The sequence below is a fragment of the Mustela nigripes genome, chromosome 2 (assembly GCF_022355385.1).
Source record: "Mustela nigripes isolate SB6536 chromosome 2, MUSNIG.SB6536, whole genome shotgun sequence".
Taxonomy (NCBI): domain Eukaryota; kingdom Metazoa; phylum Chordata; class Mammalia; order Carnivora; family Mustelidae; genus Mustela; species Mustela nigripes.
The window spans coordinates 104771391-104798608 of NC_081558.1; the positions used below are offsets into that span (position 1 = coordinate 104771391).

At 37.1% G+C, this 27218-nt stretch overlaps 1 protein-coding gene across 1 annotated transcript in view; it reads left to right on the forward strand.

Moving 5' to 3' along the window:
• ATP13A4 (ATPase 13A4) overlaps nucleotides 1-27218 on the forward strand; it is a 127782-nt gene that overhangs the window by 61177 nt on the left and 39387 nt on the right. The window contains exons 7-15 of the mRNA XM_059388017.1: nucleotides 1486-1620; nucleotides 5236-5305; nucleotides 14340-14474; nucleotides 17447-17617; nucleotides 18681-18838; nucleotides 19459-19647; nucleotides 22047-22108; nucleotides 25190-25340; nucleotides 27114-27200. Coding sequence (XP_059244000.1) covers nucleotides 1486-1620; nucleotides 5236-5305; nucleotides 14340-14474; nucleotides 17447-17617; nucleotides 18681-18838; nucleotides 19459-19647; nucleotides 22047-22108; nucleotides 25190-25340; nucleotides 27114-27200 — 1158 coding nt within the window. The remainder of the gene's footprint in view (nucleotides 1-1485; nucleotides 1621-5235; nucleotides 5306-14339; nucleotides 14475-17446; nucleotides 17618-18680; nucleotides 18839-19458; nucleotides 19648-22046; nucleotides 22109-25189; nucleotides 25341-27113; nucleotides 27201-27218) is intronic.

Sequence of the window (27218 nt, forward strand, 5' to 3'; positions counted from 1 at the left end):
TTCATCCTGGCTGGAGAATAAAGGAATTCAGTTCTAGTTAAAAGATCAGGAATGCTACTTGTCAATACATAACTGTAATTTGGGATATTTTAAAAAAATACGAAGTATAGTTTCTTCATATCTCTCTTCTACTCTTTTTCTCAGAGACCATCTTTTGTACATGTTGCCTGATATAGTATAAGATATGATGCTGATGTATCCACTTATCCTTTTATAACTGGATAAACATATATTTCTTCTCTTTCTTTCCTTTTTAATCCTATGTTTCTTAGTCTGTCTCAAATTTGTCAAACTGAAATAATAATTAAAAATTTAAAAAACTCAGAACTTTTCTTATGAACACAATATACAATTTCCTCAACATCTAGAATTATAGGAAGAAAAACATCTGCTTGGACTTACTAGTTTTCTCCATCTCACTGTGTGTGTGGGAGGAGAAAAAGGACTTAAACATCATTTGATGAGTTGAATTTTTCCTCTTTGACTCTACTACTGGGCTTATTTTTCACTTAGCCATGATTATTATGAAACTATAACTGTACAGCTGTACTCTGGGTCTTTTCTTGTACTTCACTACTTCCTTTATAAAAAACATACTAAATTCAAGGTACTTTCTGAATATTTCTAGCAAGTTTTCTTTCAGGAATTGAAGGAAGCAAAAGAAACTGAAAGGAAATGTTTCTGTGTGTTCCTTCCCTAACCAGAGTCAAGGAATAATGTTCCCATCCTAAACAAATAGAAAGAAACTAGAAAGTATTGGAGTAAGGGCACAAAAAGTCTTAAACCAAAACAGGCTAACGACTGTTGGAGTTAGCCTCTCCTTTCTCCACAGTGTTCTAGATATTCAGTGACAAGTTTCCCACTTTCAGCTTGGCTCTCTACTTATGAGCAATTGTGGTCTTCAACTTAGCCATTAATCTAAGGTGTTTTGATGGCTTTGAAGATCGTAGATGGTGTGTCATAAGAAAGAACAACAGACTTGAGAACATTTTAACTTTGTAAACCTGGAGTCTTAATTTCAGCCTTCTTATGGCCAGTACATGTAAACAGGACCTGGAAATATTCACACCCAACACCCTTGCGATGGTCAGTATGAGGATCCATGAGACACTACTTTGTAAATGATAAAGTTAATAGTGATTAAAAGTAAGGGCTCCAGGGCCAGATTGCCTGGGTTCAAGCCCTAATCTGTGGCTATTACAGCTGCGTGAGGTTGAGCAAGTTTGTCAAGGTCTGGGAGACTCAGCTTTTCCACCTTTTCAATGGTGATAAGTAATAGCTTCTGGGTAATAAGGTAATTATGGAAATTAAAAGAGAAAATTCAAGTAAAGTTGCTTAGTACAGTGTCTGGCATATGATAATTGCTGAATAAATGTAATAAGAATGAGAATATTGTATAGGGTGATTTATGAAAGCAAACAAGTCAATGAATAGCTAATGTGAAGACTAATTATTCCTTTTGTCTTGCTGTTTTCCTGCCAACAGGTTTTAAATCCATTTTACATATTTCAACTCTTCAGTGTCTGTTTGTGGTTTAGTGAAGACTATAAGGAATATGCTTTTGCCATCATAATTATGTCCATCATGTCCATAGCTTTGACGGTCTATGATCTCAGAGAGGTGAGTTTTTCCCACCAATCTTGTGGCCACAGAAAGAGATCAGTAGGAACTTTATTGAAATTTTGTTAGAAAGAAGAATCAGAAAATAGTTATTGCCAACTCTACAATAAATGAGATCAGGTTTGTGAATATCTAACACAAGTACTTATGCCAAATAATGTTATTCCTTTTCCTTCTCTCACATCCCAATTCCTAGCCTTCCAAGTTATGTTTTTCCCTCTAGTTTACTCAGGCTGATCAGTTAGAAGATACAAATTCTATGAATTGTGAGTAAGTGAAAAAATATATGCAGATAGCACTGTTAGATCCTGAAGGTAGTGGGAGAGGGTGGAAGGTGGAAGAGTCTATTTAATAATGACTCTTTTGCCCATGTTGTTTGGATGGTACTTATTCATTAAAGCCTGAGTCCAACACTTGTCTTTCTTTATGCCCACATCAAGGGGTCTAAGTGCTTTTGGGAAAAAGTCATGTAGAAGAGATTGGTTGATCACAGTCTCCCATTCTCAAAAGTAAGGTTTCAAACCAAACTCTCCTCACTTTTTATGAAATGCCTAATTACTCTTATTCCACTCCTCTAATTCAGAAGATAATCTCCCTTCTTGTTCCACAAAGAAGATAGAAACTATAAGATAGGAATTTGCTCAACTCCCCACCCACAAACTCCCAAATGACCCTGTCTCTGCTTCCCTTCTGCCCTGCCCTCTTATTACAGAGGAGAAAGGGCCCTCTGCCTATGCTTGCAATAGCATCCTTTTCCATCTGCTCAGGGTACTTACATGGTCACTGTAAGTGGACCTCCTCCATCACTCCCCCAATGGCCTTTCTATCAGCATTAAACATGCTCAAGGGAAGTAACAATCCCCTCTCTTGATAAAACTTCTACGTTTAGCTACTACTCAGCCTCTCTTCTTCCTTTTGTAGGAAAAATTCTTTATGCATGCTCTCATGACTTACTGATCTCCCTCTCACTTTTCGCTATATTGACCTGATTTTCACTTTTGCGACTCCATTAAAAAAACTCTTGTTAAGGTCACCACTATAATCCTAATGCCATAGCTAGCTTTAAATTTTTTTTTTAAAGATTTTATTTATTTATTTGACAGAGAGAGACCACAAGTAGGCAGAGAGAGAGGAGGAAGCAGGCTCTCTGAGGAGCAGAGAGCCCGATGCGGGGCTCGATCCCAGGACCCCGAGATCATGACTTGAGCTGAAGGCAGAGGCCTTAACCCACTGAGCCACCCAGGCGCCCCTAAATTTTTTTTTATATTCCTTTTTTAAACTAGTTATTTTTTTTCTTAGTAGAAGGAGTAATACAGGGACATAATTTTTAAAAGACTCAAATAGGACAATACAATGTAAATAAAAAATAAATATCCCTCCAACCTTGGTTCTCCCAGTATCCAGATCCCCTTTCTGAAGGCATCCACTGGGTCCAAATGTTCTATAATGTTTAGCAATATTAAACACATGTACACTAATTTGTTTCACACAAATGGAAATACACTATGCACACTGTTCTGCACTTGCGTTTTTCACCTAATATATCTTAAATATCATCCCAAATCTGCACAAATGTGTTTTCTCTAGATGTAAACCAGTTATGTTGTTGGATATTTAGATCGTTTCTAGTTTTTTGCTATTAAAATAATGACAATTCTTGCACATATACCTGTCTATACCTCCACATATATGTGTGTTTATAAATATATATAAATTATGAATATGCATAATTCATATTACATGTAGTTATGTATATAACAGGTATATTGTCTCCTTATATATGACTTGTATGGAGATATAAAATTTCTATACTTGAAATTATAATTATAAACTAGATATATTATTTTAATAGATGTGGTCAAAATGCCTCTTAAACAATTTACACTCCTCCCAATAGTAGATGGGTGTTGGTTTTCCTTATCTTTGCTAATATAAGTGAAAATAGAATCCCATAACTTTAACAGCATGTTTCCATTATGATTGGAGCACTTGGTCATGTCCTAAGCTGTTTGTATTTTTTCACTGTGAACTGTATTCATGTCCTCCATTAGTTTTTATTGGATTGTCAGTCTTTTGTTTGCTGATTTTATAGTCCCCCTCCCACAGTGGACATTTTTTTTTTTTTTTTTTCGCATTGCAGCTTTTGCTAACCCTCTTTCCTTGCATTTGACAGTTAACTGCTCCATTGCTTCTTTCTGAAATGCTCTTTCCCTTAGGCTTCAGAGACACACACTGTCATCCTCTCTAGTAGTTCTTTCTCAGTCTCTTTTTATAGTTCCTCCTCTTCTACCTGGCTTTTCCTTGGGGAGGAGTGTCTCAACATCAAAACAATATGCAAACTGTAGCATCATTATATTAGCATCAGGTAGCATCATTATATCATTTCCTACCCAGTTTTGTTATTGCTTCTACTAACACTATGTCTTGTTGTCCTTTTCACGTGACTGTATTAAGAGATTCTTCATTATTCTTGTAACTGTATACCAATGAATTCTAAAGTGACTTTAAAATTTATAAATATTTCAAATCCAAATATTTCTTTTGAGTTTGACATTCAGAGATTCAACAATCTATTTGATTCAAAGCCACTTTTTTCGGGAAGATTTTTACTGCTTCCATTGGCTATATATGCTCCAAAAGAACATTTTCCCCCCTTATTTCTGATTGTAATGATACCTTTATGTTTGTGATTATTTGATTAAAAATATTTTTCCCAGTGGGTTGTAAATTCCTTGCTGGTAAGAATCATATCCTTTTTTTCTTTTTTAACCATTGCATCTCCTCTTCTTAGCATAGTCCCTGGCACATAAAGGTTGTTTAATAAGGTTGCGTGAATGCAAAAATGAATAAAAGAATAAGTTAACAATAGAACACTCTATCTTTCACCTTATATTATTCTACTGATCATTCTTAGGACATATTAGTCAGATCTGTAAATGTTTAATATCAGAGATTTAGGGGGTGTCTTAAAGAGCAAAATCAGAATAAAAAAATGAATACACTAAATGATTAGGAGTTTTAACTCCTAGAAGCAGGTAGTTCTTTTACACAACAGTTTCTTAATTAATGTGAAATCTAATATAATCTTATTATATCTTTCTTTTCTATCTTGTTATGGATTCACTCTCAGTGTCCTATGTATTTCATATATTAATACAACATAGACTATGAGGAAATAGCAGGCACCACCAAACTCCTTATAAAGTTATAGATTAGGAACTCTGATGTGGGATAACTCAAGCCTGAAATAATGCTTAGTTCTTGAAGCTATTTAGGTATAAACACATATCTTGAATGATTAAAGTTCTTGATGTTCTCAACTGAAAGACCTAAAGACAAATTTATGGATATCAAAACGACTTTGAGTGAACCAAGCAGGCTGGGAAATTCCTTTCTACCAAAGAACACATACTTATTGTTGGTAAGCAGGACAGCAAGCTGGATGACTTTTCTGTTGACTGATCGGCTACTTAGTCCTTCGTTTTTAGCCAGCGTATTCAGTCAGGCACAAGACAGTGTTCTATCTTTAAAGAGACTAATGCTTTACTGAATTAATACTTTGGATGTATCTTCAAATAAATAAGGCTTTTCCTATTTTCCGTTCCTCTCTTTCAGCAATCTGTAAAACTTCACCGTCTAGTTGAGTCACATAATAGTATTACAGTCTCTGTATGTCGGAGAAAAGGTAAGTCTCATTAATTTAGATCTGTGTGTGTTCGTATGAATCAAAACAGGACTTAAATTTTTATCTCTGTTTCTACTACTCTCATCTTCATATGCATTTTTTTTTCTGTACATTTACCTAACGGAATAAAGTGCTTGAGGCATTTTTGCCTTAAAAAAATTTTTTTTACTGGGGCATTTGGGTGGCTCAATGGTTAAAGCCTCTGCCTTCAGCTCAGGTCATGATCTCAGGGTCCTGGGATGGAGCCCCGCATCAGGCTCTCTGCTCAGCAGGGAGCCTGCTTCCTCCTCTCTCTCTGACTGCCTCTCTGTCTACTTGTGATCTCTGTCAAGTAAATTAAAAAAAAATCAAAATAAAATAAAATAAAATAAACATTAAAAAACTCTATTGAGATAAAATTGACATATAACTGAGCATATTTAAAATGTACAATTTGATAGATTTTAACTTATGTACATCTGTGTAACTATCCATGAAACTATCACCACAATAATGATAATGACTATTCAGTACTCCCAAAGGTTGCCTTGTACCTGTTTGTAATCCCTCTTCTCAACCTCTCTCTCTCCCCATCCCCATCCTTAGTCAATGATTTTGCATGTTTAGAACTGTATATAAATGGTATTATTCAGTAGGCATTTTTATGTCTTTTATAACATATTTTGGGGTAATTTTACAAGGATAAAATTCATAATTATTTTAAAATGTGTCCTTTTGTTAAATATGTCAATAGTTTATTCCTTTTTTATTCCTGAGGCGAACCCCGGTATATGGATAGATTGGTTTGTATTTCCATTCACCTACTGATGGGAAATTTGAATTGTTCCTAGTATTAGAGTATTACAAATGATGTCTCAATGAAAATTTGAGTTCAAGTCTTTGCATGGACATACACTTTCATTTTGTATGGGAAAATACATAATTGTGGAATGGCTGGGTCATATGGGCAGGTAAATGTTTGACTTTTTAAGAAACTGCCCAACTGTTTCCCAAAGTGTTTGTACCATTTTGCATTCTTACTGGCAGTGTATGAGAATTGTAGGGCCTCCACATTCTTGTCTATACTTGGTATGGTCATTTTTTAAAAATTTAGCCATTTTAACAGATGTGTAGTTTTAATTTGCATTTCCCTAATGACTAATGGCACTGACCATCTTTTCAAGTGCTTATTTTCTTCTTATATATCTTCTTGGTGAAGTATCTGTTCAAATCTTTTGCTTATTATGTTGTTTTCTCTAATTAGCTTTCGAGAAGAAGTTCTTTCTATATTCTGAATCCAAAGCCTTTATCAGAAATATGATTTGTAAAGATCTTCTCTCACTCTATGACTTATTGTTTCCATTTTCTTTACAATGTGTCCCAAAGGGTGGATATTTCTACTTCTGTTAAAGTACAGTTTATCAAATTTTCCTTTTGTGGACCTTGCTTTTTGCATTACATCTAAGACCCCTTTGACTAACCCAAAGTTATTAAACTTTTCTGTGGTGTCCTAATGTAAATAAGTGTTTCATATGTAAGTTTTTAATGAATATCTATTCAATAAATTGAGGTGAGGTACTTTTTGAGATTCAAAAATACATTTTTATAACAATACAATAGGAAAATATGAGTTACTTTCTTTCTAGAATAAGTTCATCAAATCCTTCTCAATATGAAGAGTTATAAGCAGGAGCCCTGCTTGGAAATTCTACACATCTGGGAAATTTGTTAAAGGTTAGAGTAGATTGAACAGATTTAACAGTTTTTAACAACTTTGTTGCTTAGGAGGGTAGGGAGTACAAAGAAGAAAATTTTCCTAAAGGATCTGAACAATGCATTTTATCAAGAAACGATCGACATTTTTCAAAATGGGATAGTAATTATAAGAACGGGCTGGTGGATATAATTCTAGTTTTTCTTTTTCCAATCCTATGAACATATCTATCTGGTTCCCAGGAAAGGGGGCCATAATTAACAACTGCAACAGATATTTTCCTATAACACAAAGTAGCAAACAAAAATCTATAAATTTGTAGCCCAAGCAGAAATGATTTAGGTTTCAGGATCAAAATGTTACATAAAATATAGAGTGATGTTGTTTTGTTTTGTTTTGTTTTCTCCAGATATAAAAGGCCTTCTCCAGACTAGACATCATTAATGATAATAATGATGGACATAATATATGTCCATCATGATGGACATAATAATGTCCTTCTAATGGGCAAATATACTTGCAATCTTTCAGAACAATTCTTTGCTCCCTATTATAAATTAGCATAGATCTGGTCTTCTAGGAATCTTTCTTTTCAGGCATGATAGGAAACTTAATGTAATAGGTGGATTTCTGCCCACTGTGAAGGAGAATGATGATGGTCTTCTCCACAGTCATTCTGGGGCTCTTTTAAGCCAGGATCTAATACCACGAAGTGTTTAGGAGTCTTTCCTATTAAAGGCCATAAAAAACTTCATCTGAGGTCTTAAATGTACACTGAGGAAGAGACAACAGAATGACAGAATTGGGAAGACATGTTGGACAGTGAGAAAACTGTTTTTGAAATTCACTTGGACTTCTAACATCTGCTTTATTCTTATTTTGTATATAACTCTTCTACTTGATAGTTGAATGCTGTTGGGAACTCATAATTTATATGGTCAGTCTTATCAAATAATGTTAAACTCATGATAGATGGGCAGTCTCCCTTAGAGATTAATAGTGACAAACACAAAACAAAAACTACATTGTTTTTTAAAATATTCAGTTTTAGCTTTCACATTTAGATCTGTATTGCATTTCGAGGTTTTTTTTTTTTTTTAACTGAAGTTCATTCTTTGCAAATAGACATTCAAATATTTCAATACCATTTGTTGAAAGGACTGTCCTTTCCCCACTGGGTTGTCTTTGCATCTTGGTCAAATATTGCTCATACACAGATGAGTCCAGTTTCTGGACTCCCTGTTCTGTTCTAAGCATCTATCTGCTTGCTTTATACCAATGCCATCAAATGGCTTTATAATTAGTTATGCATAAATGATGAATCTTGGAACACTGAAAAACTAAAATAAAGTTTAAAAAAAATAAAGGAGGGGTGAATGAAGAAAAAAAATAGTCTTTAAATAGGATAATGTTAGTCCTTTAGCTTTGTTCTTCTTTTCAGTGTTGCTTTTCTGATATTAGAACCTTTGAGTTAGAATCAAAGTGTCAATTTCTAACAAGAAAAAAAATGATGAAATTTTGATTAGGATTGTGGTGAACCTATAGATTAATTTGTGAAAAATGGATATGTTAATAAATTTGGGTCTTCTGTCTTATGGATATGGTATATGTCTCCATTTTTCAATCTTTGTTAATTTGGTCCTTGATTTCTCTCAGCGATGTTTTGCAGTTTTCGGTGTGTGGGTCTTATACATTCTAAGATGCATTTCTAAATATTTCATGATTTTGATGCTATCGTGAGTGGTAGTTCAAAAGGTATATGTTCAATTGTTCATTTCCTAGTAGCTTCTTCAAATGCATGTGATGATTAGTCTCTATAGACTGTCATGTCTATATTCTGAAGTCAGGGAGACCTCTGGATTTTGTCTGGGTTTCCCCTTCCTGCACAATGGCCTGGGAACTCTCTAAAGACAGTAAACTGAGCAATTGTAGGGCACCTTCACTTGTTTCCTGTCTTTTGTTGTTTATGTTAGGTATTTAAAACCACTGTTTCATATATTTTGTATATGAATATCGATACATATATGAATCGAAACATATATGAATATATATATATCGCATTTGTTTCGGATGGGAAGATAGACCTGCTCCTTTTTGTGGCTGAAGTAAAACTTCCCCTTTTAAAAACACCCTGATCATTTTCTTGTTTAACCTTTTGTGATGAAATGTTTTGCATACATACAACAATGGGAAGAATATGATAATGAAATCCCATATAGCGATCACTTAGACTCAACAATCATAACACACTGAATCTTTTTCATCCCTCTCTCTGGATTATTTTTGAATTATCCCAGATATCATGTAATTTAATGTGAAAAAAATGCAGTGTATATGTAAAATATAAAGATTCCTTTTTAATTCTTTTACCTAAAAAAAACTAAAATAATTCTATAATTTAAAAAAATCAATTACATAGAAGAGTTGAAATTTTCCCAATTGAACCACAAGTGTGTGTTTATACATCCGTATATTTTCAAATAATATTCAAATAAAGCCCACATCTTGCTATTAGTTGATAAGTCTCTAGTTTCTTTGAACTCTACACATTCCTTCCTTTATATCTTACTTTTTTCCTCACAAATTTTTATTGAGGAAAGCAAATAGTTCTTCCTAGGGGTTCTACAGTTTAGATTATATTGGTTACATATTCATAAAATTATTTAACACGATTTTCTGTGGTCTACACTTCCTGTAAATTGGTTGTTAGAGGCTTGAGTTTTTGACAAGACTATTTCATAGCTGACATTGCATAGTTCCAATGAGAGATACATACTGATTATCCTCTTTTTGTGATGTTAGCCTTCATAAATGTTTATGACTTAGACTAACTATTTCATTAAGAGTTTGAAATTCCTACTTCTATCATATGATTTTCACATACTAAGTGGAATATTTATATAAAGAAAAACACTCTCCTCAACTATTTCATTACCCTGAGTTTCAGTTTGTTTAAGAAAGACAAGCTTAATATTTGATTATTTCCTTTTATGTACCAGCTTTCAGAATAATGGGTTGATCCTCTAGCATTCCTTAAAGGATTTTTTAGTGTCATTATGCGATCATATGGGTCGACACATTTCCATCCATGGCAATTTTTATTCTTACTGTGCTCGAATTTTCTCATCTTTGGCTTTTGAGTGCCTCCTCAGGTTGGCTTCTGAATTCTTCTGCTATGACCCCTGGAGCCTTTAAAAGTTTTGTTGCTTTCTGATATGATAGGATATTCCAAACTTACCTTGGACAATTCCTGCTCCAAACCTGGACACATCCTTTTTTCCAAAGAGCTCTTATATATTATTATAGACCTCAACCAGAGCGCTCACTATGGTGTTAGTCACTATTGCTTGGCCTTTTCAGAAGACAGATTTAGTCTTCTGACATTTCTTTTTAGAGGAGAGAGAAAGAGTAGGGGGAGTGGCAGAGGGAGAGAAAATCTTAAGCAAGCTCCATGCCCAGCCCAGAGCCTGACACAGGGCTCAATCTTGCAACCTTGAGATCGTGACCTGAGTCGTAATCAAGAGTTGGATACTTAACCGATAGTCACGCAGGACTCCCATCTTCTGACATTTCTAATTCAAGTTTAGAACTGCGGGCTTTTTACTTAACTTTGTTGATTTTACTTTAGTCTCTCCTTTATCTCAGAAGTTGCAATTCTCAATGACAGCAACAAATTACTCATTTTCTCTATACCTCATATATAGTAATTTCAGAGTTGAAAGCCAAAACACCTGGAAAGAATATAATTCCTAAAAACAATTTGAGATTTTGTTGGAGTTTTTCTTTTCCTCTGTTTGTGATATACCATATGAACTGTACAAATTATATGTTTAAAAAAACACTTATGTTTCAAAGTTGCTTGAAACGGTTCTCTGTATGATTATATCAGCAACTCAATAGGTTTATCTCATTCATTTTGCTTTAGATTTTTAGTGTTAACTTTTCAAATATATTTTTGTATTAGCTTATGTGGGTATCATACACAAATATATATGATATAAAATATATAATCATAGATTCAATAAAATTATATATTAAATATATAAATTATATAAAAAATCAAAATAAAAGATAAAATAATACAGATATATCAAATAATGTATCAAATATCAAATAATATATCAAATAATAAAACAGATATTATATCAGGGGCACCTGGGTGGCTCAATGGGTTAAACCTCTGCCTTCGGCTCAGGTCATGATCTCAGGGTCCTGGGATCAAGCCCCGCATCTGGCTCTCTGCTCAGTGGAGAGACTGCTTCCCCCTCTCTCTCTGCCTGCCTCTCTGCCTACTTGTGATCTCTCTCTGTCAAATAAATAAATAAAATCTTAAAAAAAAAAAAAACCCAGATATTATATCAAATATCTACATGGTTCAAAAGTTAAACCTGTAAGTCAAAACATTCAGGAAATCTGGCTCCTATCCCTCTTTTCTCTACCTTGTGCACTCACTGTCTCTGTAAGAATAATTTTTTTTGTTTCTGATTTATTCTTACATTGAAAAGATACAAAGAAATGATATATAATATCCATTTCTATATAGTCTATATACAAAATAGTGTATATATTTACACTGCTGCTTGCATAACAGGGGTATACCATACAGGTTTAGCTCACATTTGCTGGCATGTTTGCTTTACCTGCTTTTTAAAAATATTGAAACATAGTTGACGTACAATATTATATTAGTTTCAGGTGTATTTACATACTTAAATATGTTTCCTGGAGATTCTTTCATAGCAGAATATATAACTTTTTTTTTTTTTGCTCATTATTTCAGTTTTCTAGTACTCTCGTGTATGGGTAAACCATTGTTTATTCAATCAGTTCTCTATTGAAGGATTTTATTTTATTTTTTAGTTTTTTACTTTAAAGATAGTGCTGTAATCAAAAGGCTGTGCATAAATTTGCCTTTTCTTATTTCCACCAGTCTATCTTTGGCATAGTCTATCTTCTGCTGAGTTAAAGAATAAATGCATGTATGTTCTTTTGCTAGATACATCTAGCCAAATTCCTTTCCATGGAGATTGTACCAGCTTGCGTTTGTGCCAGAAATGTGTGTTTCCTCATAGACCTGTTGACAGAATATGCTGGCAAACTTTTACCTTTTTCTAATTAGCTAGGTGGGCAATGTTAGATGTATTTATTTTTTTCTTTTTTTAGAAAATAACTTAAAACTTACAGAAAAGTTACAAGAATAGTTCAAATAACTTTTTCCCTGAGCCATTTGAGAGTAAGTTGCCAACATATGGCTCTGCAACTCCTACTTATTGTAGTGTATATTTCTCAAACAAGGACATTCTTCTACATAAATGACAGCGCAACCATTAACATCGGGAAGTTAATATTGACATGTTAATAGCAACTGGTGCTCACACCCCATCCAAGTTTTTCCAGTGGTCTTAATAATGTTCTTTATAAGAGAGGATTTGGAATTATACAGAAATATTGTTTGACACATCTCTTTAATCTTCAATCTTTCCTTGACTTCATGATCTTGACTTCTTTGACTCTGGTTATTTTGTGAAATGTCTCTCAATTTGGATTTGTCTGGTGTTTCCTCATAGTTAAATTCAGGTTATGCACTTTGGGCTGAAATATCATAGAGGTGACATCATGTCCTCATCATTTCCTCTCAGGTGGTACATAATTTAAATTTGTCCCATTACTAATGATATTAATTTGGATCACTTTGGATCACTTGATTAAATAGTATCTTTCTCCATTGTAAATTTACTCTTTTGTCCTTTGTAATTAATAGTTGCTTTGTTGAGAGATACTTGAGACTATATAAACAAGCCATCCTCATTAAATTTATCCACTAGTAGTATCCATTGCCATTTCTTAGCTGAATTATTACTTTGATAGTTGCCAAATCATGATTTTCTAATTACATCTTTTCTTCCCATTTATCTACCGTTTACTTAAGTCATATGGACTCATGAATTCCTATTTTGTTTTATGGGTTATAGTTCATTTATCATTATTTACTTGATGTTCAAATCATTTCAGATTTGGGCAATGAGAACCTGTTAAGTTGGCTTTGATGTTTTTTCTATCTGCCTCCATCTTTCTTTGAGTACGGTTTTACTTAATGGTGCAATAAAATGTTCCAGCTTATATGATTTTTTTTTTTTTTTTGGACAGCTTTGTAGTCAGCCATTTCCTTAAGAAATGCTAATTTTTTTTGGTGGGGGGTGGGGAGGAATAGAATTTAGAAACCAAAATTTGGGCACTAGATATGCACATCCGTATTGGAATTTCATTATTCCTAGTCCTTCTCAGAGAACAGAATTAGCAAATATATGTATAAAAAAGACAAGCAAACATATTATATATATGTATTATACATATTCATTTATATCTATTTTATTTTTTATCTATTGTCTATTGAAAACCATCAGTTTACATTGTTGTCTCCAATTCTAATCCAATACCACAGTGTTCAGTCTAGTTTTATTTCCATCTATATTTGTAACTTCCGTTCTTCATAAGAAACCTGGCTCTCATTAGCCTCATTATATCTACTCATTCTATCAATCCCTGCTGGGTGTAACCCATCATCTGCCATTACTGATGCTCTCCCCCACTTCCACTTCACTGCTTGGACTCCAACAGCTCACACCAGGCCACTGTCACCAATGGGGCCCTTCTCTCCCTCCTTGGGCTCTGACAACATGCCCCACACCAGGTAAACACCTGTCCATCCTGGTTAGTCTCCAACACCTGCAGCAGGCTGCCAACCACATCCCCAGCTTTCTGCAAGGATACCTAGCTTGTTGAACGTCTATAGCTTTGGGGCTGAGTAAGGAAGGAAAGAGCTACAAGAAAGCAGACAGGAAGGAAGGCAGGCAGGCAGGCAGGCGGGAAGGTACTTGGAATTTTTAAGTTATGAATAAGAAGGAGATCTCTTCAAATGTTTAACATGCCCCTTGCATTGTGTGTGTGCGTGCACACATGTAGAATGCTAACATCTCTAGCAATTTTGCTATAGTCATTTGCTATACATCTCTCTCTTTTCTTCTGGAGTTCTTTATATATCAGCAATGTTAATCTTTTGTAATATAATGTAATATAAGTTTCAATCATATTTTCTGAATTTGTCTTTAGTATTTTTCTCTGCTTAGTTATTTATTGTTTCACCACACAAAGGTTTTTATTTTATGTAATTTTTTACTTTTTTCCTTATTGTTTCCAGATTTTGAATCAATGTTGAGGAACAGCTTCCTTTTTAAAAATGTCCTGGTTGTTTTTTCATTGATGTCCAATTAAGGGAGTTGTTAGATTATGTTTTTGTGGGGAAAAAAAATCTGACTTGACTCTGCCATCTCACACTTTCAGCTGGAGTCCAAGAGCTGGAATCACGCTTCCTGGTACCTGGAGATCTATTAGTTTTGACGGGGAACAAAGTGCAAATGCCATGCGATGCCATCCTGATTGACGGCAACTGTGTGGTAGACGAAGGCATGCTGACAGGTGTGGTTCTGTCTCACGACTTACAGCCTCTGCAAGCTCTCCCAGCTTCCTCCTCTATCTGAGCAATAGTGGCGGAGGATGGGGCTGCTGTGGCACCTTCTCACAGTGAAGTCTTACTTAACTGTCCTGCTCTGGATGGTTCTGAGGGTTCAAACTGAAGCGGCTTTCTATGTGCTAAGTTTGATACAGTTGTAACTTTCTGAGTGCTTAGCATTTTCCTCTTGAACAAAGGGTATTGCAACCCTGTCATTTTATTTTGAAAGGCTGTAGAGATCATTAGACATTTCAGAATCAACTGTGACTTTTATGTTTAGTGTTTTCATATAAAATATATCTTCAAATAAACTTGGAGGATATGAGAGCTGTTGATGACATTCTGAAACCCAGATGGTCAAGTCCGAGCTCTTTTTGGCTTGGCTTGAACATGTTAAGAAGTTCATGACACAGGATTTGGCACATCTGCTGCTGTGAAAATACACACTAAGAATTTTGGACTAACCGTATTTCATTTTTAAATAATATGCTAGAGCTGGGAGGGACCTGAGAGGTCACTACGTCTCATGGATATGGAAGCTGAGGTCCAGAAAGGCGAAGTGACTTGTTCAAGGTCACAGTGCTTTGAGTTCTCACGCATACCTTTGAGGAGATGTTTGCCAACATTTCTGTAAGATAAAGAAGAATCATAAAGTCTTTTTCACAGATGGACCAGGGGGCCGAGAAGACACATTGACTTACTATGGTTCTCATGAAAGCCCAGATTGGATCCATTTCCCCTGGGCAGCACAGGAAGGCATGGAATAGAGACAAGAACACACATCTTTCTTCTATTAACTTTACCAAAAAACTTTTTAAATGTGTGGCATGCCAGGTTTCTTCCTATAAGGACTATGTAGATTTTTAAAAATCTCTAAATCTCTTAGTACTGGGACTTTTGCAGTGCTAAGGACCATTTTCTTGCACAAGTGCAGCATATATATCTGACTTTGTACTGCCTACTCTGGAAAGACCAGTGATAGGTTTTATAAGTTTTGTTTCTCAGAACGGTCCCTAATTATTTCCGTAACTTCATTCACCACCTTGTACTAACACTTCAACCTGCCCCAATCTGTCCCCACTGCACTGGTAAAAGTCACCCATGTCCCAATTGCCAAATCCAAAGGATTCTGCGGATTTCTCCTAAGGACCTCTCTGCTGCTTTTGGCCATTCTGACCATCTCTTCCTTTGGTGAACTCTTCTCCCTAACTTTCCAAGATTGTGTCTTCTCTCCAAGTTCTTCTACCACTGATGACACTATCCAGCATCCTGCGCTGCTCCTCTTCCCCTGTACTTTTCATTGATGGTGTTGCTCAGATCTATGTCCTAGTCCTATCCTCTTCTATTCTCACACGTGGTCCCTAAGTAATCTCACCTCTCCCATAGCTTTAATCATAGTCTGTAAGGTGGGGAATCTGACTAAATGTCTCTGGCCTCTCCCCTGAAGTCCAGACCCAAATTAAGAAATGCAAGACATCTCAGCAGAGCCATTCCACAAGGCGACTCCAACTCATGGTGACCAAAGGCAATTCTTCCTTCCTCCTATAATCCCTGTGTTGACAACAAAACTTACCCTCTGTTCATTTTCTCCAAGCTGGAAACCAGGAAGCCATTTTGAATTTCTCTGTCCCTATGACCTGCCAAGATAAAAAGAACTCCCTAAATTTCATAACTTCTTACCTCTTTATTTCTCAAATCTAGCACTTTCTCTCTGCTCCCACTGCCAACTGCTGTAGTTCAGACCTCATTCTGTCCAACTGGATGTCTCACCAGACTTCAGACCACTCCCATATAGCAGACAGACTGCTCTCTCTTATACACAAATATGATGTTAGTCTCCTGAAGAAAGCAGTGAATATCTCCCCACCCGCCTTCTGCCATTAATGCCTACAAAAACCATTTCAACACTTAAATATGTGCACTTAGGCCATCCATGCTTTGGCTCCTACACAGGTCTCATAGCCACTCACTCCCCAACACCTTGCATTCTGGAATGCACAACTTGCCATTCCCCACGTAGCTATATCTAGCCTTTTTAAGCATCCATGTGTGATGTTACAAAACTTATAATATTTATAATACTACATTATACTTATTTTCTGGACTATAAATCTCTTAAAAACAAGAACCATATGTCTTTCTCCTTGTATACCTAAAACCTAGGGTTGTCCCTTACCCCACGGCAAGCTTATAACAAACGTCTGCCACAGGCTGAGTGAGAGCATGCATGATTTAAAAGAGTGAGGGCCACTTTAAACCCCTCAGATTGTTTTTCAGAGTCCATAGTCTCTCGTGATTCACCTCCCCTTCCAATTTAGCCCAACTCCCTTCTTCTCTCTAACTCCCCATGTCCTCCATGCTATTTGTTATGCTCCACAACTAAGTGAAACCATATGATAATTGACTCTCTCTGCTTGACTGATTTCACTCAGCATAATCTCTTCCAGTCCCATCCATGTTGCTACAAAAGTTGGGTATTCATCCTTTCTGATGGAGGCATAATACTCCATAGTGTATATGGACCACATCTTCCTTATCCATTCGTCTGTTGAAGGGCATCTTGGTTCTTTCCATAGTTTGGCGACTGTGGCCATTGCTGCTATAAACATTGGGGTACAGATGACCCTTCTCTTCACTACATCTGTATCTTTAGGGCAAATACCCAGTAGTGCAATTGCAGGGCCATAGGGAAGCTCTATTTTTAATTTCTTGAGGAATCTCCACACTGTTCTCCAAAGAGGTTTGAAGTGGCGGGGGTGTGGGAGGTTGGGGTACCAGGTGGTGGGTATTATAGAGGGCACGGATTGCATGGAGCACTGGATGTGCTGAAAAAATAATGAATACTGTTTTTCTGAAAATAAATAAATTGAAAAAATTAAAAAAAATAAAAGAGTGAGGGCTCCTTACCTCACAAAATGAGATGCTTGTTTTTTTATAGGAGAAAGTATTCCAGTGACTAAAACTCCACTACCCAAGACAGAGAGCTCTGAGCCCTGGAAAACGCAGAGTGAAGCAGACTATAAACGACATGTCCTCTTCTGTGGCACAGAGATTATCCAAGCCAAGGGAGCCTGTTCTGGGACCGTGAAAGCGGTGGTGCTACAGACTGGTGAGTTAGGAGCTTTTCTTTTATTTTGTTACTTTAATGAAATATTTTTGCTCCATTTGTCCAGTGCCTTAAATTTATTAAGTAAGGAATAATCTTGAGGTAATAAGCCAAATATATATAAATTTTTTATTTTAAGTGTGAATTGTACTATGGCATATGCCGTTTTAGTAAAAATAATACTGATAACAATTACTATTTATGTGTTTTGAGGTTTATAAACTATTTCCATGTATCAAATCAGCACAGTAAAGATGCCTTTTTCAACTTTGTATGTAAATAGGCTGAGTTCAACACAATCCAAGCAGACTTAAAAAAAAATTACACAGCTATGCACCGACAGAGCTGGACCTAGAACCTAGATCTTTTAACCCCAAATTCCAAGTTCTTTCTAATCCTAGGCAGGGTTAGCAACTGAAAGCTTGACACTGAAAAGTATTAGAAATTAAGTCCATTGGTATTTAATGGGTCATATGGTTTAAAGTCAAGCAACGTGTGTGTGTGTGTGTGTGTGTGTGTGTGTGTGTGTAAATGCTCATGAGTCATTCCTTCAAAATGATGTTATACTTGGGGGTACCTGGGTGGCTCAGTCAGTCAAGCATCCAATTCTTAATTTTGGCTCAGGTCATGATCTCAAGGTAGTGAGACCGAGACCCACATTGAGCTGGGCACTCAGCACAAGTCTGCTTGTCCCTGTCCTTCTGCCCCAACTCCACTTTCATGCATGCTGTCTCTAAAATAAATAAAATCTAAAAAAAAAAAAAATGAAGATATGCTTGGAAAAGCTGTGCTCTGACCTCAGTGCGGTGGTTTCCTTGCCCTGGAATGCATTGAAACTGAAAGTAGAGAGAAGAAAGATCAGAGAGGAATAGGCTCTGAAATAGGTGTGGGGAGATATTTCCATTCCAGCACTCAGCTATTTTCCCAGTTATCCTTTAATAGTCCTTGGGCTTAAGCACTGTTTAAATATCTCTAGAGAAAAACGAAGGCCATGTTGAGGCTTAGAAGAGCACTAGCAGGAGGATATGTCATCCTGAGAATGTGGAGTGTGTGTTTGTTACTCCAGGATTCAACACTGCAAAAGGTGACCTCGTGAGATCCATTCTCTACCCGAAGCCAATGAACTTTAAGCTCTACAGGGACGCCATCATGTTCCTCCTGTGCCTTGTGGGGACAGCAACCATCGGGATGATCTATACTTTGTGTGTCTATGTGCTCAGCGGGGTAAGCTGCTTTTGTTCTTTTACTACATGCATACATACACTTGTCTATGTATAATTTACACTCTGTGTGTTAACCTTAATCTCAGCCATGGTTTACAAACCTGGGAAACAAAGTCGAACACTGAAACCTGCACATACACTCACAGTTCCCCAATATGAAAGACTGATCACTAAGTAATATCATAAAAATAAGATCCAGAGGGACAAAACACCGTTTATTGAGCTACCAACATGCCTCTTATCTGGTACACTTCTACTTATGCTATTTTTTCATTTTCAATCTGAGAATTTATTTATCCCAATAATGTAGTGTTTTATAGTTATTAAATAAGGAATTTAAAATAAAACCCAGATACCCAATGTCGGTGATGTCATGGCAGATTTGTACATTGTTCTCTGCTGGTCGTAGTATGAAGCATTACAAACTTTTTCATTGGAGTATGAGAGCTATACTCTTTGACCCTCTTTTATCATTTCTGGGAATTTGACCAAAAAAGTAAAAACAAACAAAAAAAAAAAAAAAAAGAAGAAGAAGAAGAAGAAGGAAAAAAAAAAGCCATCTGCACCATGCTGTTCAGGACTGCTTTACCTGTTAATGCTGAAGAGAGATTTTTGTCCCAGGAACCTCCAGAGGAGGTGGTGAAGAAAGCCCTTGATGTCATCACAATTGCAGTGCCTCCTGCTCTGCCTGCTGCCCTGACCACGGGCATTATCTATGCCCAGAGGAGGCTGAAGAAGAGAGGCATCTTTTGCATCAGTCCACAGAGGATCAATGTATGTGGACAAATAAACCTCGTCTGCTTTGATAAGGTATGTGTATGTCATCCTCGTGCCCATCACCATTTTATCATCATTGTCATCTGGTGCAGGTTCTTCTTACTCTTCTGGGGCAGGAAGCAGAGGACCTGGCATTGGACTTTATTTTTTTCTCTGGTTGGGTGTGTGATCTAGGAAAGGCACATCTCTTGGACTCTCAGATGCTAGGGTTTAGAGGAGGGAGAATAGATACAGAATAGTGACTCTTTTACAGTCCTTTCAGCTCCAATATTCTATAAAACACAGTTAATGAAAATAGCATTCTGTCCCTCCTGGTCAAAGCCCCATACAAAGAACAAAACTGAAACCCTTTACTATGGTACCTGCTATATCCCTAATGCTAAGAATATTGCCTAGTGTATAGTCAGTGCTCAATAAATGTTTATTGAATTAATGAATGAGTAAAAAAAAGAAGAGTTTATATAACTGTGTTTTACTCGGTTAATTGGACTTGGTTATAGGAAAACCCCAATCAAATTCTTACTGGATTTTCGCATCTGTTGTATATTGCTTAAAATTATCCTTATTTGCCAGGTATTCATAACCAGCCTCTTAATCTATCTTCTCTTGAATGTATTGTTTTGGTCTGTGTCTGTACTGATTGAGGGTGGGAGTTGTGAGGGGGAAGATGGAGAAGATGGGCTGTTTCGTGCCCAGGTCTTCATTTGTAAAGATGACTGATGCCTGCAGAGAGAGGTCATTGCCTTCGAAAAAAGTTTAACCTTACTCACAGTTCTCCTGGTAAGGAGAGACACTCACAGTTTGCCATGTGGGGCCACAGGAGGAATCTCAGTCTTTGATTAGATACCAAAACAGGAGTGAGAGGAATGCTTGGGCCATGGTCTTTATTGGGATTTCTCCAGGGAAGGCAAGTCAGGCCATAGCTTATGATTGGTTACTTTGAATGATTTGGATGAGCTTTGGGCTATAGGGTTGTCTCTGGCACTTGGCCCTGGGATGATGAAGGCAGAGAACTATTGCCTCCCGAGGAGGAAGGGCCAGGTAGAAGATTGGTTAGTTCACACGTCAAACACATGCTGAATTCCTTGCTACCTCTGTAAGAATTAGCCAACCCCAGAGAAGCAGTCTTTCCTTAGAAAGGTTTTAAGATGTCAAATCATGATAATATAGATAGAGAAAATTAATGTGATTCAAGGATTTTAGAGGCAGGTGGACATGGGCACACAAATGGATTCAGGAAAGCAATAAGGCTTATGGTTCTGGCCAGAGCAAGACATTAGTAATGGGAGGCACCTTTAACTTCTGGCTAAGAAATTCATACATACTCTTTAGGGAGTGGGGAAACTTTGAGGTGTTTTTTGGTTTTGTTTTTGTTTAATTGTTGTTCTCTTTTTTTCTTAATTTATTTTTTATTGTCACAAAATGTACATTAACCATTTTAGCCATTTTTAAGTGGCTCGAAGTACATCACCACTATCCAACTTGAGAATTTTTCCATCTTTCCAAACTGAAACTCTGTGCCTATTAAACAGTACCTTGGGGGTTTTGATGACAGAGAATTAAGGGGATCAGAGTGGTATTATATAATTACTAGAATCTCTGAGTGATCTACCAAGATCAGAAGGTTAACATGGCTTTTGCCAGCATCTCAGTATTATTTTGTGATCAAACTAGCATAACAGAGAAGGCTGTTCTATTGTTGGGATCATCTCCCCCTTGCACCCGGCAAAAGAAGCAGGGAAAGACCATTAGGACATGAATTTGAATAAAGTAAGTAATAATTATGAGTAATTATCATTACAATTTGGTCCTACTCTATGTCAGACATTAAGTTAAGCACTTTGAATTACCCCATTTGATGTTCATAACAACCTTATTTGATTATAAGCCTGTTACAGGTAAGGGCTCTGATGTTCAAACGGATTAAATGATTTGCCCAGGTTATACAGCTGGTGTCGGAAATGAACCCAAGCTCTTCATCGTTATCCTGTCATGAGAGAAATATCAATAAGAACCTTTTTTTTTTTAAGTGTCAAATAGCAAACCATCTGTTTAGAGCAGGGACAAATTCTATTTCCATTACTTATTTATGATGACATACTTTTTATCTTCTGCTCGGTGAGCCTTCTTACAGGCTTACCGAAACTTTCTCCATGCATTTAGTCTACCATTAGATCCTCAAACCAGCGTCCGGAGTAATAACGCAGATACTGCTTTCTTCCTTTTATCTCCAACTTGGCCAGACAACCGGTGTGAGCTCATCAAACCTTCTGCCTGGGACCCCAGGCACCCGCTTCGTTGTGCCTTTCCTTGAAGTGCTGATCTCAGTAATGTGTTCGTGACATATATTTCCCTGTTAAAACATACCTCATGGGTAGTCACTATACGGCTGTGGACTCTTCAGAGTAAACCGAGTGCTTGTTTTTGTTTAGACAGGCACCTTAACAAGGGATGGTTTGGATCTCTGGGGAGTTGTGCCCTGCGATAGGAGTGGGTGAGTACCCTGGACCGAATGCATTCGCATTTCTCTTTCTCCAGAGAAAATATTTTCTCTTGAAAATTAATAATGAAGACATTTTGACTTTGACTTTGGAGCAGTGGTTGCGATAGTATCTTCATGGAATTTCTCTTTTTGAACACTTCCAAGTCTTCTTAAAACATACATATCTCCCTCCACCACCCCCTGCCCTGTGCCACTCACAAACCTAGGGGATGGAGGGGTTTCAGGTCCTTGCTAAAATGTAATTTGCAAAAAAAGTTAAAAAACTATATAATGTACTTTGCTGTCATCATTTTAGCCAGGGGCCGAAGTTGACCCCTGGGTAACTCTTTGGAGAATACCAGGACCCTGTCCCTTCGGGAAGTACGTTTCTTGCACAAACTGAAACCTTGAGGTGTGCCAGGAGGAAGAATGCTGCACGGATCTGGGTACACTGAGCTGCAGGAAGAGGAACATCTGTGGAGCCATAGCTAATGCACTTATTTTCCCTGGTACTGTAGTTCTGGAAACTCCACCTTTTGGTTGCCAGAAACTCCTCCTGTCTGGCCAGAAAAGACTCATTTTTTAGCAATTTTCAGCTCCTGGTGGTAAGGTTGGCACAGCTCTCTCGTGTGGCCCTCTTGTGGCCATGGCTGACTTTGCAGCCTTGGCTGCTTTTTCTCACCACTACCTTCACTTGGGATCAGGAAACATTTGACATTTACATTTTTTTTTTTTTTTTTAATGAAAGTGTTTCCCTTTCACACTTAGCAGCTTTCGCCGCAAAAACATATATTATTAAAGGGTACATTATGGTTCTTCTTCGCTATGCAGATGACTTAGAATTTTCTCATAAAAGATTTGAATTACATGTGTTTAATACATTTTCATATTAAAATATTATTTATAGACCTCTTTCCGGGGTTAAAAAATAAATCTTGGTGTTTCTAGCCACTTACGTTCACAAAAGAAACCTCTTCTAAGTATTAAACATTCTAAAGTTCTTTCCATTTTCTCTCAAAGAGAGATTTAGTTATATACCTAGTCATCCTGTTAACTAGTGTGTTTCTACCTCAGCTTCTACAAAAAAAAAGTATGCATTTATTCAAATATGCAAACATCCAGAGAGCCGTTTCTTTTTTTTTTTTCTAAAGCTTTTATTTATTTATTTGTCAGAGTGCGCACAAGTAGGCAGGGTAGCAGGCAGAGGCGGAGAGAGAAGCAGGCTCCTTGCCAAGCAGGACCCTGGGATCATGACCTGAGCCGAAGGCAGAGGCTTAACGACTGAGCCACCCAAGTGTCCCAGCAGTGTGTTTCTTATTTACATTTGTGCTCCTAGTGCTGTGGCATTATACCAGGTACATACAGCACATGTATAACAAATGTTTGTTTCATTTATTTTTTATTTATTTATTTTTAATATTTTATTTATTCATTTGACAAAGATCACAAGTAGGCAGAGAGGCAGGCAGAGAGAGAGGAAGGGAAGCAGGCTCCCTGCTGAGCAGGGCTTGATCCCAGGACTCTGGTATTGTGACCTGAGCTGAAGCAGAGGCTTTAACCCACTGAGCCACCCAGGCACTCCAAATGTTTGTTTAATTTAAAATGAACTATGTTCTATTTTTTAAATACTTTTCTACTTTTTGAATTGACATCATCTTATCTATAAAACTTTCGATTTCTAAAAGCAGCTTGTCAAATTTAAATAAAAATAATTGATATAATGTTTAGGTTATGGACTAATTAATTAGGTCTGCCACTCTTTCTTCCTCCATTCCTTCTTTCTCTCAAAAAGGTCAAAGTTGGCTTTAATGATTAAAAGGGAAGTTTAAAATTTGAAAAATATTGATACATTTAATTAATAACAAAGAATACCGATTCAATATTAGGTAAGAAATAGCTATCTGACTTATAGGCTATTAAGTATCTTCTTGTAAGAGGTAAGCTCGTCTTTAATAATTCTTATTTTTTCCCAAAGACTTGCCTAATGTGCCAGCTACTTCCAGAAGACTGCCTGAGGCTATTTGAGTGGGATCAATCATAAACATTTAAATAAGAATATGAAGACAAGGATGAGAGAGAGTTCTATTTATTTGTTGTGTAAATCAGGGTTTGGCCCCATCCTCAGGAGCTCAGAAACACAGATTCAGAATTACACAGTGATGAGAGTGTGTGTGTACTATCTTAAAAACAAGATCCTCCCCCACCTTATCTGTGTTTGCTTTCCAGCATGAGCTTAAGCTTCTGTGTTAATCACATTGCTGGTGATTGCTTAATGTTTGCTGAAATACTAGGGAATATGTTGAAAAGCACTAGGATAACTTGAACTTTTGATATATAATGATAGGTACAATCAACAGGGTCAGTAATCAGCCAAGATGTTTTTGAACTTGTAGGGAAGCTTGAATGAGAAAGCCAGGAAGAAATATGGCTGAATTATGAGATAACACTGTGATATGGTTGCTTTCAAGAAGAAAAGACTAGAGCAACCTTAGGCCATATTTAAAGAATTGCAATGTTCTTATCATCAGAAATAATAATCTGAACCCGGAGACTACAAACTATGGCAAATACAAACTTGCCCAATGAAGAGCAATTAGGATAGTGAGAGGTCTAAAGAATTGCAATGTTCTTATCATCAGAAATAATAATCTGAACCCGGAGACTACAAACTATGGCAAATACAAACTTGCCCAATGAAGAGCAATTAGGATAGTGAGAGGTCTAGAATCTGCATATTGGAGGCACAGCTAGTGGTTCCTGTGTAGCCCCAGTGGAAGAAACAATAATAGGGATATGCTTCAAACTAAGGGTGATACTTCTAGTTTTTTTCTATACCTCTGGAACTAAACTAGTGGCAGAGAAAGAACAGGGAAAAGAAAGACCTTGAAAGAACCCAGAGACCTTTCTCATACTTACTGAACTTAAAGAAGGTGATGGCTAGATGAAGCACTCTTAATCTGGGGTTGCGGATTGGAGAATGGGTACTAATGTAACAAACCATGCTAAATTAATTTTTAAATGGATATTTACTTCCAGAAGCTCCATTGTGGCATGGAGGGAGAGGACTGAAGCCCCTTTTCTTTTCTCCTTTAGCTTCCAGGAAATACACAGCTTTGCCTCGGGCAGGTCTTTGCCATGGGGCCCGCTGTGTGCCGCCATGGCCAGCTGCCACTCTCTGATCCTTCTCGACGGGACCATCCAAGGAGATCCTCTGGATCTCAAGATGTTTGAAGCCACCACCTGGGTAAGACCCTGCTCTTCACAGAAGCTCAGAAGCATCTTCAATGCCAGGACAACACAGATTCAGTACTTATAAGTGTGAGGTTTACAATAAAGAGTGGCGTGTGGTAGTGACATGCAAACTAATCTAAGCCTGTTTTCCACACCTGTACAATGTGGCTAATAATATTATCTCCATTGTAGGGTTATTGTGAGCATTAAATAGAATGATGCATTTAAAAAAAAATCCCTGGTAGTGTGCCTGGACTATTACAGGTTAATAGGATTAATGTAATTATGATTATTATATATCTTCCCACTCTTGAGACAATATAATTATTGTATAATTATTTTCCAACTCTTGAGCAAGGTCTGGTTTTAAAGTTTTCTAGAATGTGGGGATTAGGAAACAGCACTGTCTTCTGTGCTTAGGATAACCCATTGTTCCCGAAAGTTTTATTCTTATTCATTAAATATTGATTTTATTTCCAAAGCTAAAAACAAGAGAAAGGGAAACCATGAAAGAACTTTTGTTGCGACTTCGAAGGAGATTTAAGAACAAATGGTGTAGTTCAGGACTTCCCAGTTCTGGTTCTGGTTTTGTTCTGTAGTCTGGCTTCCCAGTTCCAGTTTCGGCTCTATTCTACTTGACCCTGTGAAGTCAGCTCTCTTGTTGGGCCTCTGGCTCTCATGACCTTAAAACGACGGGGCTGAATTAGATCAGCAGTGTTCTTATAAAGCAGACAAAACAAAACAAAGCAACCAAACTGAAATCTTTTCTTAAAAGGAAACTGTATTTGCATAGCTGTCTATCACACCCAGTGCTCATCTCAACCTGATGTACTATATGGTGGCTAACTGAATATAATAATAAAAAAAAAACTACAAAAATTATCTTTCTTCACACACAAAAAGGAAACCTTATTCAGAAATATTCTATAAAACACCAACAGTTGGAGTTGCTGTGGTTGAGTACCACGTGAAGTACGGGAAGCGCCTTCCATCTACTTAACCACAAGCCCACCTCCACCCCCTGCATCCTGGTGCAGCTCTAGACCCCTGTGGTACATGTGTTAGCCCCACTGAAGGAGGCAATCTCTAGAGTCCCTTCCAGTTCCTGTGCGGCACGGTTCTGTAGCAGGCCGAGGTAACCTTGCCAGTCTCCCATCCTTCCTAGGTTACTGTTTCTGTATCTTTAAGTAGGAATTACAATTTCCTGTCTGAGATTTTTTTTTTTCAGCTGCTGGCTGATATGATTACAAAGCATTTTGACATCTTTGGGTAAAAGGTTCCTTTGACTATAATTTAGGGTTATTATTTCAGCAATGACTGAGTGTTTACTGAACACTAGCCATGCCCATCACAGTCCCTGCCCTGCCTGGCCCTGAGGACTATTGATTTAAGTTAGATAGAGAGGGAAGGGCAGGAACAGCTTCAAACTTTAGGAAAACAAAGACCCTTGCACACAAGTCTGGCTCTTCATGCTCACTATTTTCAAGTTAAGCTCTTCAGAAGTGGAGAATGAAGCTTTATGCAGCACATTCCAACAGAGAAAGCAGGATAAATTGCATGAATAATTCAGAAGTATCTGCCCTTCAAGTTCTGCTGTATTTCCAATGCACTCCTCCCCCCCATGGTGAAATAAGTCTCGTTCACCTCCATCTGGCTGAGGGAGGAGATACCGAGAGTACATTGAGGTGGTCTCAGGATTTTCTCAAGGGGTGAGTTTGAGCCTGGTATTAGTGGATGATGAGAAATAAATAAATCTTTACAATGAAATATCCCATTTGTGAAATAGGAGATGGCTATTTCTGGGGACGATTTCCACATCACAGGAGTGCCAGCACATGCCATGGTAGTTAAGCCCTGCAAAACAGCCAGCCAGGTAAGACTTGCCTGCTAT